Genomic DNA, 12,199 nt, shown 5'->3' with positions numbered 1-12,199 from the left:
CAATAAAACTTATGAACGTAACTTGTGATAACTTTCATTGACTTTTGTTCCACAACTCACTTGACTTCAAAATTTATTACATGACTATCATACGATTAAAATAACTCGTAACATAACCTTCTTATCATGTTAAGCACCCTAGTATCACCCCAAAAGTACGAGTTATAACATTCCCAACTTGTCGACTTTCGATGAAACATTATTTTCTTCAATTACTTTAGCTTCTGTACCTTCCAATCCTCTTAGTACTTGTTGTTCATGATCTTCAATATTTTTAACCTCCAAGGTAATATGATTAACTTACTGTATATACTTACAAAGATGATCTCATTTTTGGTCTTACATCAGTTTGCTTACGACGTACTTTTACGTACGAAAATATGGAGTGTAACACTATTAGTCTTTAATTAGAACACAAAAATTTCACCAACACACAAACTTTATCAACACAATCGCTGATTTGCTAATATTTAATTTATATTTTAAAAAAAATATTTTTCGTTAACTAACAAAGTATATATCGTAACAACATTTCCAATGAAAAAAGAATTCCATCGTACCACACACATTCAAAATGTAATTTCTTTCTCTACCCAAAGCCACAAAATGGATTATCCTAACCTAGCTAGTTGAAAGGTTTTTTTTTCTTTCTGCTTCTTCTTTAAGCTACATAGAGAGATTGAAATTTGAAATTTGAAATCTTGAAACTTGACCTAACTATGCATATGCATTCACCATGGTTAAGGACTATTGAAGTAATACCAAACATAGCACGAGGAAACAAGCTAGTTTCTTAACTATGATTGCACGTTGTATGTTTATATTCTATGTTTCCTAGGAAGGGTACTAATGATCTGATGTACAGCAAGGAGGGGTAGCCGAAGTGCTATAATTGAAGTCTATTCCGTGAAGTGATACTCTGAACTTACCCTGTGTCAAGCTCGGATACATGATTTATGTTTTATGGGTTGTAACCTTTAAAAATATTTCACATTAATCTCATTATATTTTGAAAATTATTACTTCGTATATCTACTAATTGTTGCTATTATATATAATAATTTTTTATATATAAATTTATAGTTTGTATTAAAGTTTTGAGTTCAGATTAACTCGATACGACAAGATTACATCCGCCCCATGCATGGGGCAGAGATGTTTGCCAAATTGCCAATATTCTTGCTAGGTGTTAGGTGACTTGTTGTCATAGATTCACAAGAAATATGGTATGTGAAGTAGGGAAATGCCAACCACGCTGAAGTGACCTATGCTTTGTAGAGATAATAAGAGGTTCCCCACATGCCATTTCTATGACCTACTGACTCATCCAATCAAATATTCACATCCCTTTCACTCTAGAGAGATTCATTATCTTTTGCTGGTTTTATGAAAGTTTAAATATGAATGCTGCTAATAGGACAATAGGCCCATACTATAGGACTATAGCACTCCAAGTTACTTTAATTTGTGCTGTGGTATGGCACAGTACTCCTTGAAATACCTTAGTTTTCGGAAATGTTTTTTCATGTATAGTTGCCCTGAAAAGTATATGATTTGGATTAACAGGAAAATTTAGCCGAGGAGTTTGTTGTTGTTGTAGTTGCTAGGCAAAGTACTACTTCACCTTCACCTCTTGTCATTTTTTATTATATAGAATTTCTTTTTTATATTCTTGCTATAATATCTGTTGATGCTAGTACTACACGTAAATCTATTTAGAATCGAGGATCAATTCTGTTATTAAATTTTCTAACGGGAACAACAACAACCCGGTAAAATTTTACAAGTGGGGTAAATTTTCTATGGCACTGCACATAAATTAAATTTTATTTGAAAAAAATGAGTGCAAGTCCAGCTAAATATTCTACTTGAATCTTCCCCTATAAGAAATGAGCAAATCTATGATGATCTAGACAATGGGAAATGGCATGTTTTTGACGTCAAATGCAGCTCAAAATGTATGAACAGTTGCTTGATGATCTTGTTTTAAACTTCTACAGGATATAGTTTCCGATAAGATGTCGTAACTGAATATGTAAAAAGTAGCTTGATGATTGAAGGAACAAATTTGGACATCAGCAATAAACTAGTAAACTACCAAAAAATTATTATTTCGTCAAAAGCGGATCCCGAATTTGAAATTTATGGATTCAGATTCCAATTTTATCACATTCCATCTAATTTAGTAGTTAAAATTTTTATTTGTACGTACTTAATAATTTTTTGAAAAAAAATACAAGATTTGAGCGAAAGCTATGGATTTGGATGAACCGATAGCCTTTCCACTATGCCCATGTATTTCGTTGCTTGGAGATTTTATGTAAGCAAAGTTGTCTTTCCTCTCTCCATCTTCTACTACGATCAGATTCTTTCCCCCTACTAGTTATCTTTTTAATTACATCTCTTGAATATGTCCCATGAAATACGAATGGTGAAAGGGCTTAGATTTATCTGAGAATTCACCCGAATATGAATGGCATCGAAGTACGTTGATAGTGCCTCTCTCAATATGGATGAATAGGCCAAGGAAACTTCATCAATTCAGTGCGCTTGACGAAGCAATAGAGACGAAACCATCAAAATGTGCAGCACAAGAAAAGAAGCATCACCTTTAAATTAACTAGGCATATCCTAAATTCAACCCATTATGAATTGTTATTTATTTGGAGTGTCTGTAATTTTAAATGATTGGGAATATCATTTGGAATTTAAATCTCAATTTTGAGAGAATTTGGTGAAGATTCGAGGGAGTTTTGATTAGAATTTCATATTGAAACTCGAATAAGAAGACAAAAACAAATTGTATATATTTTGTATGTGTAGTATAGAAACGGCATACAAAATATATACAACTAATATAATTGTATATAAATTATAATTTTAACTGGATTTTTTATATAAAAAATTATATTTAAGTTGTAGATAAATTGTAGATGAATTTTAGGTTTTGATCGGATTTCTGTAAAAAAAAAAAAAATTATATTCAAGTTGTAGATAAATTGTAGATTTTGACCGTATTTATATATATTTTGTAAAAAAAAAATTTAAAATCTCATAAAAATAATATATATTTCTATATATCAAGTTACTTTCCGTAAAAAAAAAACTTAGAAAAAATTAGGTAAATAAATTTAAAATCTCGTATATATACGAAAAAGTCTCATTTAGAAACAATATATTGGGCCGATCTCCCTATTGGATTAATCTCACAGAGCAGGGCTTTAACTAATTTGATATGGGCCAAATGAACCAGGTAAAAGGGCTAAAAGGACAAATGAGAGAGATGTTTGATTGTTGTTGCATATAGTCGCTGGGTGATTTGCACAAATAGTTCACTTCGGTGCCATTATTAATTTTTTGACCCTTTTGTCTTATGGAGAGAACTTTAAGTTTAATAAGTGTTGCCACTCGCTTGTCCCATGATCAATACTTTTGGCTTTTGGCTTTAAAGGTTGAAGAACTAACTCAAATAGTCGTTCGCTTAATTTCTTAAACTAAGAAAAGCCGGAAGATATACAATACATATATAATTCATATATAATATATATGTAATTGTGTATAATCAATATATAATTTATGTATACCGGCTAAATATTGAATATGTCATGCTATTTGTCCCTTAAAGGTTTGCGTGGAGCAAGCGGAGGTCAAAAAAATCCAATCCAGACCAACTATTTTCAAGGTCGTTGGTGTAATTTTCTTATAGCTGCTAGACTCCTCCAATTTGCACTTATTCCGTTATTTGTAGCCTCGTAGGTTTTTTTGTTACCCACTTAGTATTTGTGTTAATCGCAATAAAGGTTTAACTAATCTAAATTCATCGTGTAAAGCCTATTAAAAGAGAAGGCATGCCTACTAGGATTTTTTAATTCCTATAATCGAAGCCAAAACATCTTAATAAGAGCGAAGGAATCAAACCCATTTCACAAATCTTTATTATAGTCGTATTCATTTGAAGATTACAATGAGTCAATTTTAACGATATTGTTTCAATTTTAAAATGAACTGGGGATATTGATGTTACCCATTTAATCTATTTTGCCAATTCAATTTTAACCCAAAGAAGACTTATTAATAAGTCAATGCAATTGCTCATTGACTTATTTTTAGTGGTTTAAACTTATTTACTCATTTGACAGCACTTAATTTGAAAGGAAGAAAGTGTGGGCAACAGTAGCCGCCCTCAGTAAATGGTGAATGCAAATGGCAGTCTTTTGATGGCGGTGTCACGTGAGACGTGGCGAATGAAGACGTGACTGTCTCCATTTTAACCCCACCGGCGGTGGTAGGACCCACGTGCGGCGAAAAACAAGGCGGCGTTTGATTTCATTGTTGTCTTAGCTCTTTCGACACGTTGCCATTATACCCCCACTCCTATTCTGCGCCATCTAGCGCCGTACCCACCACCTTCCCACGTGCCTTTCATGTACCCTTTCTTTGTCCCCACCCCTCCGCTCTACTCCTCCTCCTTCACTCACTCTCTTCAACCGCGCGTGTGTTGGCAATCTTTATCACCACCTCATAAGTTCATTTTCTCACCTTAAAATATCCCAAAAATATTTGTTATTTTTCAATAGCGGATCTTAATCAAAGGTTTTGGATTCAAGCGTTGGTTCAAGCCATAGATATGAAAACTTTTTGGTAGTAACGCTTCCATCCGAATGAGACCTTACATGGTACGAATTCGAACATATTCGAACTCTAATGCAAATATCGAACAACAGATAAAAAATAATTAAAAAAATAATTCAACATGGGTTTGAGTTTATTTAGTCATTAACAATAACAACAATCCAGTATAATTTTACTAATGGGGTTTGGGGAGGTAGTGTGTACGCAGACCTTACCCCTATCATGGGATAGAGAGACTGTTTCCGATAGACCCTCGATTTCCTCCCTCCAAGAACTCTCCACCTTACTCTTGGGATGACTCGAACTCACAACCTTTTATTTGGAAGTGGAAGGTGCTAACCAGACAACCCACTCTTGTCCTTATTTAGTCATTAACTACTTTAAAATTTACATTTAAAATGCTTCCTGATGGCCGCCGCATAGCGCACCCACGAGGAATTGTGGGGGGAAAAAATACAGAAAAGGGAACAAAGAAAAGAAGAGAAAGCGAAAGTGTTATTACTGTACTCCACAAATTCCGCCGGCGAAGGAAGGGCAAAATTGTGGGCCAACAGAGGCACCAAGTCCAACAACATGGGACCTATAAACCCGCTGTCTCCTACCGCTCTCCTTCTCCTTTCTTCCTTCTCACGAAGAAATTATCCATACTTTTACACACTCACCCCTCCAATTTCCAAATGATACTTTAAAGTTGTAGTATTATTATTCCCTCTATCTTAATTATCTAATAAAATATGTATTTAGACATAAATTATTTTAATATTTTAAAATAAAATTAATATATTTAAAAATATGTAAAAAAATATATAGAATTAATAACTCAAAATATTTAAAGACAAAAATTTATGCTCAAAAAATAATTCATTACCTTCACATAAATGAGGTAGAGTGAATAAATAAATAATGTTTGGACGGCAGAAATAGTACACGTGCCGTCCACCTTAGACACGACATGTACCCTTTCTTTCCACACGGAATTCTTAATATTGGTTTGTTACCTACTACCAATGGGGCATATACTGTCTGCCTTAAGCTTCCTGTCTACCCCGTCGGTGACTTGTTAAATTTGTTAAGGGGGAAATAATTAACATATTTTGAGCTTAACTGACCGTTTCACATCATACTACTTTACAAAAATGAGTTTAACCGCCTCATTATACCATAAAATTCATTTCACTATTTGTTCCCTTGCCGAGAAAGGATTAGCTCCATTAATTTTCAATGGAGCATTGGATGTATGCCACGTCTGCAAGAGAAGTATTGATGGCCTAGATCAATTTCTATGGTACCTTCAACTCTTTTATTTATTTATTTATTTTATTTCAACTCTAAATAATAGGAGTATTAAAAACGCAAGACAAATAATATGTATTTACTTTTGTTTATAATCATTTTTAAATGTATAGGACAAGTAAAATGAGAAATACTTTCATGCAAGTACCTTGGGCGTTAAAATATAATTTAATGGTGAAATAAATAAAAAATTGAATGAGTACCATAGAAATTGATCTAGGCCATCAATACTTCTCTTGCACACGTGACATACATCTACTGCTCCATTGAAAATTGCTGGAGCTAATCCTTTTCCTTTGTTGCCGGCTTCACTGTTCAGAATAGACACCTGTTACTAAGACTTTCAAATCCACTCTTGGACATAACATATTTTTAATTAACTCTAATAACAACTATCTTTGACGAAAAAAAGATAATAATAACAAACTATCTACTTTTGGCATTGCAACCGAAAAATGAATCTGGATCGAAGTTGAAATGCTTTTTCCTTTTAGACTGAATTGTTTAATGCTTTCTGAATTTGGGATCGATTTGGCCGGCAACTAATATGGTATTTTTCTCAATAATTAAGTACTAGTACAAAATAAAGCCATTAGAAAAATAGCTCGTGTACTTGATATGATTTAAGGTTTGTTAGAAGTTAGAACCACCACCCATTCACCTAAATTTACATTGAAAGCCTACAGAGTTGAGAAAAATTGCAGTATCGAACCTTATCCATCATTACTTCGCTACATTAAATTATTAATAATAATAATAATCAAAACAAGATCTTAAGTGCTGGGATAATAAAATATAATACAAACTCTCAAAAATAGGAGAAAACATGCTCCAAACATTAGATTAGCTGAAAAGGAAAACTGAAGAAGAACGCTAGATAGATATTTGGAAGGAGAAAACACTAATTTTCTCATTAATCAGAATGCCTAAACAAGGATTAGAGTTAACAAATAGTAGAAACAGCAAGAGAACATTACAACCCCCTCAGCTGCGAAAAAAACGAACAGTTTCTTTAACGTATACACAAAATTCAACCATTAGTCTCTCTCTCTCTCTTCTCTCTGCCAAATAACATTATCGTCATCATCAAAATTCCATAGGTGGAGCAAGGTTAAGATCAAGATCAATTCCTCTTTTCCCATCATATTGGTTCTCTTCCACTGCAGAGGACGAGTCCGACACAGTAGGACCCACTCCGGCGTTAACGCCGTTAAACCCCATCGGCGTTACATGGTAAGGCTGAGGCCTGTTAACAACTCCCGCCCGCCACAAAGAATCAAAGAGCAGAACCGGCTGGCCATTTGGCAGAACCGCCACAGTCGGCTGCTGGTGGAAAATCGGGTACCCAACTTCCCCAGAACGGCGACAGTTGTCACCGCCATCTGCAGCAACGGAGCCAAGACGGCGCGTGAGATCCAGCTCGAGCGGCGCATGAGGCGGCGCGTGAACACCATTCTCTCCACTAGAGGACTCCACGGTGCTGCTGTGACTTGGGCTCTGATTCTCCGTCGGTGAAGGGAAGTTAGTTTTTGCTTTGGGTCCACGAAACTCTCGAGCGGCGGTGTCGTACGCCTTAGCCGCCTCTTCCGCCGTGTCGAAAGTACCTAACCAGACCCGACTCTTCTTACCCGGGTCACGGATTTCAGCTGCATACCGACCCCATGGCCTCTTCCTTACACCTCTGTAGTGAACCTCCTTAACTCCATCTGTTTTCACATTTCCTCCTTTCAGATTGCCATTACTAACCTTATTTTTGACAGCCATGTTGTAAAAGAAAAGACAAGACACTGTTTAATATTCTATGTGAAAAAACAGAGTGAGGAACAAAGGATAGGTAAGAGTTACTTATATAATAGAGGAGGAAGAGAGATTAAAAGGGGAGGTGGGGTAGGGGGCGCGCGGTCAACGAGGGGTTTGACTGGAGGTGAGAGAGCGCCGCCCAAGTCATATAGGAAGAGAGGTGTGTGGAGAGAGTAATAATTGAGAAATGTGTAGGAGAGTTACGTGGCACGCGGGCGTTTACGTAGACATAAGCGGTTTAAAGATGTTGATTGCCGGCCCTGCCGGCTTTGGATTTTTGATCTTAGACGGCCGTGTTTTGTTAGGAATGAGGTTTGTTGTACTTGTTTATTCTACTCCACGCTTGTCATGGACACGTGTAGTCCACTGCTTTGTACCGCAACATACCAATTTTGTACTAATATAAAATTTCGTTAGATTTAGATTTTATTTTAGAGATAATAAGCAAATCAAAGTTAAAGAAAATGTATTTGTCCCATGAAATCTTTATATTTCCGGAGTGATTAATTTGTGTTGTCAAAGTGGTACTCTCTTTATTTTTTAATACTCAAATCAATTAATATTTTGATTACTTGTTACTTTTCATCCCAAGCCGAGTTATATTGGAAACAACATATCTATATAATACTCAAATCAATTACTCCATCTGTTCCAATTTATGTGAATCTATTTCCTTTTTGGTCCGTTCCAAAAAGAATGAGTCATTTTTAAATTTAGTAACAATTTAGCTTAAACTTACAATTCTAACTTTAATGAGAAGCTTTTATAACCACACAAATATGTTAGGGCCCCTTTTTGATTTGTTTAGGACCATAAATTCTAAAAGTCTTCATTTTTTCTTAAACTTTGTGGTCATTCAAACAGATTCACATAAATTAAAACGGAGGAAATAATATTTTGATTGCTTGTTACTTTTCATCCTAAACCGAGGATCTATTGGAAACAACATATCTATCCTCACAAGTTAGAGGTAAGGTATGTGTACACATTACCCTTCCAATACCTCACGATGTAGAATAATACTGGGTATATTATTGTCGTTGTTGTTGTATTACTTTTCATCAGCATATTTGTTAATTAGCTCTATAAATAAAATCTCAAGTAGATAAAAAATACTCTTTCCGTTTTAATTTATGCGAACTCAATTGACTGGGCACGAAGTTTAAGAAAAGAGAGAAGGCTTTTGAACTTGTAGTGTAAAATGAGGCACATATATTTTGTGTGGCTATAAATCATTGTATAAAGGTAAATTATTTTCAAAGAGGGAAAGTAGTCATTCTTTTTGACACGAATAAAAAAGAAAATAAATTTACATAAATTGTAACAAAAGAGTATAACTTATTATTTTTTATTGCTATTAATTAAAATTTAGAGCCTAATCTTTCATGATTTTTATCCATTTCAGTAACCAATCACACTTGTGGTAATCTCTTATTTTCTGGAAGCTTCTCTTATTTTTTTGATAGATAAATTTGAGATTTATAAAGCGTGGAGGGGGAGGGGGGAGAGTGGGGAACTTCAGATAATGAGTGAGGGGACTGGAGAGAATTATTGGAGCGTGGGTGGGAAGCGCCAAAGAGCAATGAGTAAAAGGGGTTTGTAAGTTAGGAATAGATGATGACCAATTCAAAAAGAAAGCGTCTAATAGTAGAAAAATACAAATACGACTACGGCACATTTCACTTACCAATAGGCAATAGCCGCCGACTATGTTGTTGTCCTGATAGAGTGACCCATATTGAGATCCGTAGAGTACTGCACACTTGTTGTATTTCAAAGTATTATATTACTACTACTAGTAGTAATAGTTTATTATTGTTTCCTATATTAATGAAACGAGTCTATCTATTCGCTTATACCTTCAGCTTTTTAAGACCGACAGATCACCGCAAACCCCACTATCTTCAGCAGACACGCGTCCATTTTCCGCGCTCTACGCGTCTATTTTATCAATTCAAGGCCCACATTGTCCGTGCTTTCATTTTGTTCCTATGCGCTTGACCAAGTAAACTCTTGTTTTTTTCATTAAACAGCTGTTGAGTATGCATTTTAGTATTTTACCTGCCATTGTGACTGTTATTATGATTGCACTTCACTAGACACTTTGTACCAATCGAAAAAAACATCTCGGGTCAAAATCTACATTCATTAAAATTTGTAGAAAGCGATATGGACGAGATCGATTAGTAGATGACAGGGCTCGTAGCCGAGTAGTCAATAGCGACCGAGGTCGAGTGCTAACGACTAGTTTTTGTAATAGAATATTTGGAGAATATCATATTAAATATTCTTGGTGTCTGTACTTTTAGGATTGACTGAGAAATGTCTCATATAAATAGAAAAGGAGATAGGGGAAGAGGAATATGTAATATTCTCTGATAAGAACATTCTTTGAAAAGCAGACTTTCTCTCTAGATAAAAGACAATCACTACATTTCTAAAGAGATTTGATTATCTACTATTCCACACTTTTTCTATTAGATTCGAGAAGGGTCCCAACATTCTAGTATTTGTCTATCATTCATCATTGTCAGAAAGAAGAATCATCCACCTCATTAAATATTAGGTGAATCATTCTCCTTATTTACTTTAATGTCATTTATCGTTATTTATTGCTTGATATCCCTCATCATTAATGATCTTGAAACATTGAATGTACATCACATTTAATCTTCTCTCAATACTGCTCTTGCGTGATTGGTGTTAATCGATTATAGATCTGAAGTTATTATCATTAACTAGGTTTAGCCCTTCGTCATACAATATTAATTAGTTTAATCAAAAGTTTACATTTTTTGGTCAAACAATTTGGCGCCGTCTGTGAGGAAATTCTAGTTAAATCTTTAGTTTCTTCTAGATCTATAACTGGCACAGTTCACAAAAAAAAAAAAAAAGCTCCTACTTCCTTGTACACCCAGATCTGACATGGCAGGTAACGCCTAACACCTCTCCCCGACGAAGTGGATCACCCCTCCCTCACGGCAGTATCACAGCATCCCGCGGGAAAGGAGCTTCCACATTCACAGCGGAAGAGGCGCCACCAGCGGTGAACAAGCTACTCGAAGCTTGGCCGACAAATACGCTGACCGACATCCTCAACAAGCCCACTCAGGAGGCAGTTAAAGAAAATGCAAGGACTTGCGTTACACCAGCAACGGCCAAGAACCACGGACCTCCCCCTTCAGTAACAGGTATCACTCACAATATTAATAATGCATGTAACGACACCCTCACGGCCATTCTGAGAAAAATGGAAGAAATGAAAAATGAAAACAAAATGCTTCGGGATCAAATGAGAGAACACCAAGAAAGAGTCGACAAAATACCGGGTGCCCCAAAACTCTTGCCAAAAAAAGATGTTGGTCGGTTCGTCGAGCAACCCTACACTGATGAAGTCGCCCCACATGCCATACCCAAGACGTTCACGATGCCGCCTTATCAAAAAATCTATGACGGTACGATCGACCCCGAAGATCATGTAACTCATTATGTCACTGCGGTAAAGGGCAATGATCTCGCCAAAGAACAAGTCTCCTCTATCTTGTTGAAAAAGTTCTACGAGACCCTTACCGGAGGAGCATTGACTTGGTATTCACAGTTGCACGCGCGCTCCATTGAAACATTCGAAGAGATGGCCGACAAGTTCGTAACGGCCCATGCTGGGGCTAAAAAGGCGGAGGCAAGAATGAACGATATATTTGCCATTAAACAATCACCCGGAGAGGGATTGAGGGACTTTCTCGCTCGATTCAACAGAGTAAGGATGACCTTACCGAATGTATCGAAAGGAATGGTTGTAGCAGCTTTCCAGAACTGGCTGAACAGGAATGGCTCGAGGGCGACCAGAAAACTATTAAACCGACTTATGAAATATCCTCCAACCACTTGGGATGAAATACACAATGCCTACTGTGCCGAGGTCCGTGCCGACGAAGACGACCTGAATGGGCCAACTCATCGATTGACCTCGGTACAAGCCGAAATCAGGAAGGATCGTCGAAATGATGCCAAGAGAGATCTTGCAGCTCCACGATCCAACCGAGAAAGACATCAGCCATATGTCAGAAGCGCCATCATGCCCCTCTCCCGTTACGAAGAGGGGCCATCTAGGCCAAGGACAGGGACTCACCGGAACTAGAGAGGTATTCCCCCTTTACTGTCCCCTCACAATTTTTGTGTGTCGCCCTCAGAAATAGTCTATGCATTGGAGAATCTCGGAGCAAAAGTAAAATGGCCACAAAAGATGAGATCAGATCCAAGCACTAGAAAATCAGACGCCCTCTGCCAGTTCTACCAAGAGCGAGGTCACAAAACTAATGACTACATCGCCCTAAGACAGGAGGTCGTGAACATGCTTCATCAAGGACACCTCAAAGAATTGTTGAGCAACCGAGGAAGGACCAACTTTGCCCGAGGACGTGAACAACACTAGGGACCGCCGAAACCACCCTCACCGACTCGCACCATTCAAATG

General features: G+C 36.6%; 2 protein-coding genes across 2 annotated transcripts; one reads left to right on the top strand and one right to left on the bottom strand.

Moving 5' to 3' along the window:
* Positions 1-6,785: 6,785 nt before the first annotated feature.
* On the bottom strand, positions 6,786-7,693 carry LOC107778042 (ethylene-responsive transcription factor 4). Its single transcript, NM_001325253.1, is given in 1 exon segment — positions 6,786-7,693. A coding segment is annotated over 1 exon segment (678 nt). The 5' UTR covers positions 7,690-7,693; the 3' UTR covers positions 6,786-7,011.
* A 3,282-nt stretch (positions 7,694-10,975) lies between these two features.
* On the top strand, positions 10,976-11,863 carry LOC142167799 (uncharacterized). The gene has a single exon (XM_075227751.1). It carries the CDS (start codon positions 10,976-10,978, stop codon positions 11,861-11,863), a length of 888 nt encoding a protein of 295 aa, XP_075083852.1.
* The last annotated feature ends 336 nt before the right edge of the window (positions 11,864-12,199 follow it).

The sequence above is a fragment of the Nicotiana tabacum genome, chromosome 2 (assembly GCF_000715075.1).
Source record: "Nicotiana tabacum cultivar K326 chromosome 2, ASM71507v2, whole genome shotgun sequence".
In the NCBI taxonomy this organism is placed as follows: Eukaryota; Viridiplantae; Streptophyta; class Magnoliopsida; order Solanales; family Solanaceae; genus Nicotiana; species Nicotiana tabacum.
The sequence above is the reverse complement of the archived record's forward strand: the minus strand, read 5'-3'. Positions and strand labels throughout refer to the sequence as shown.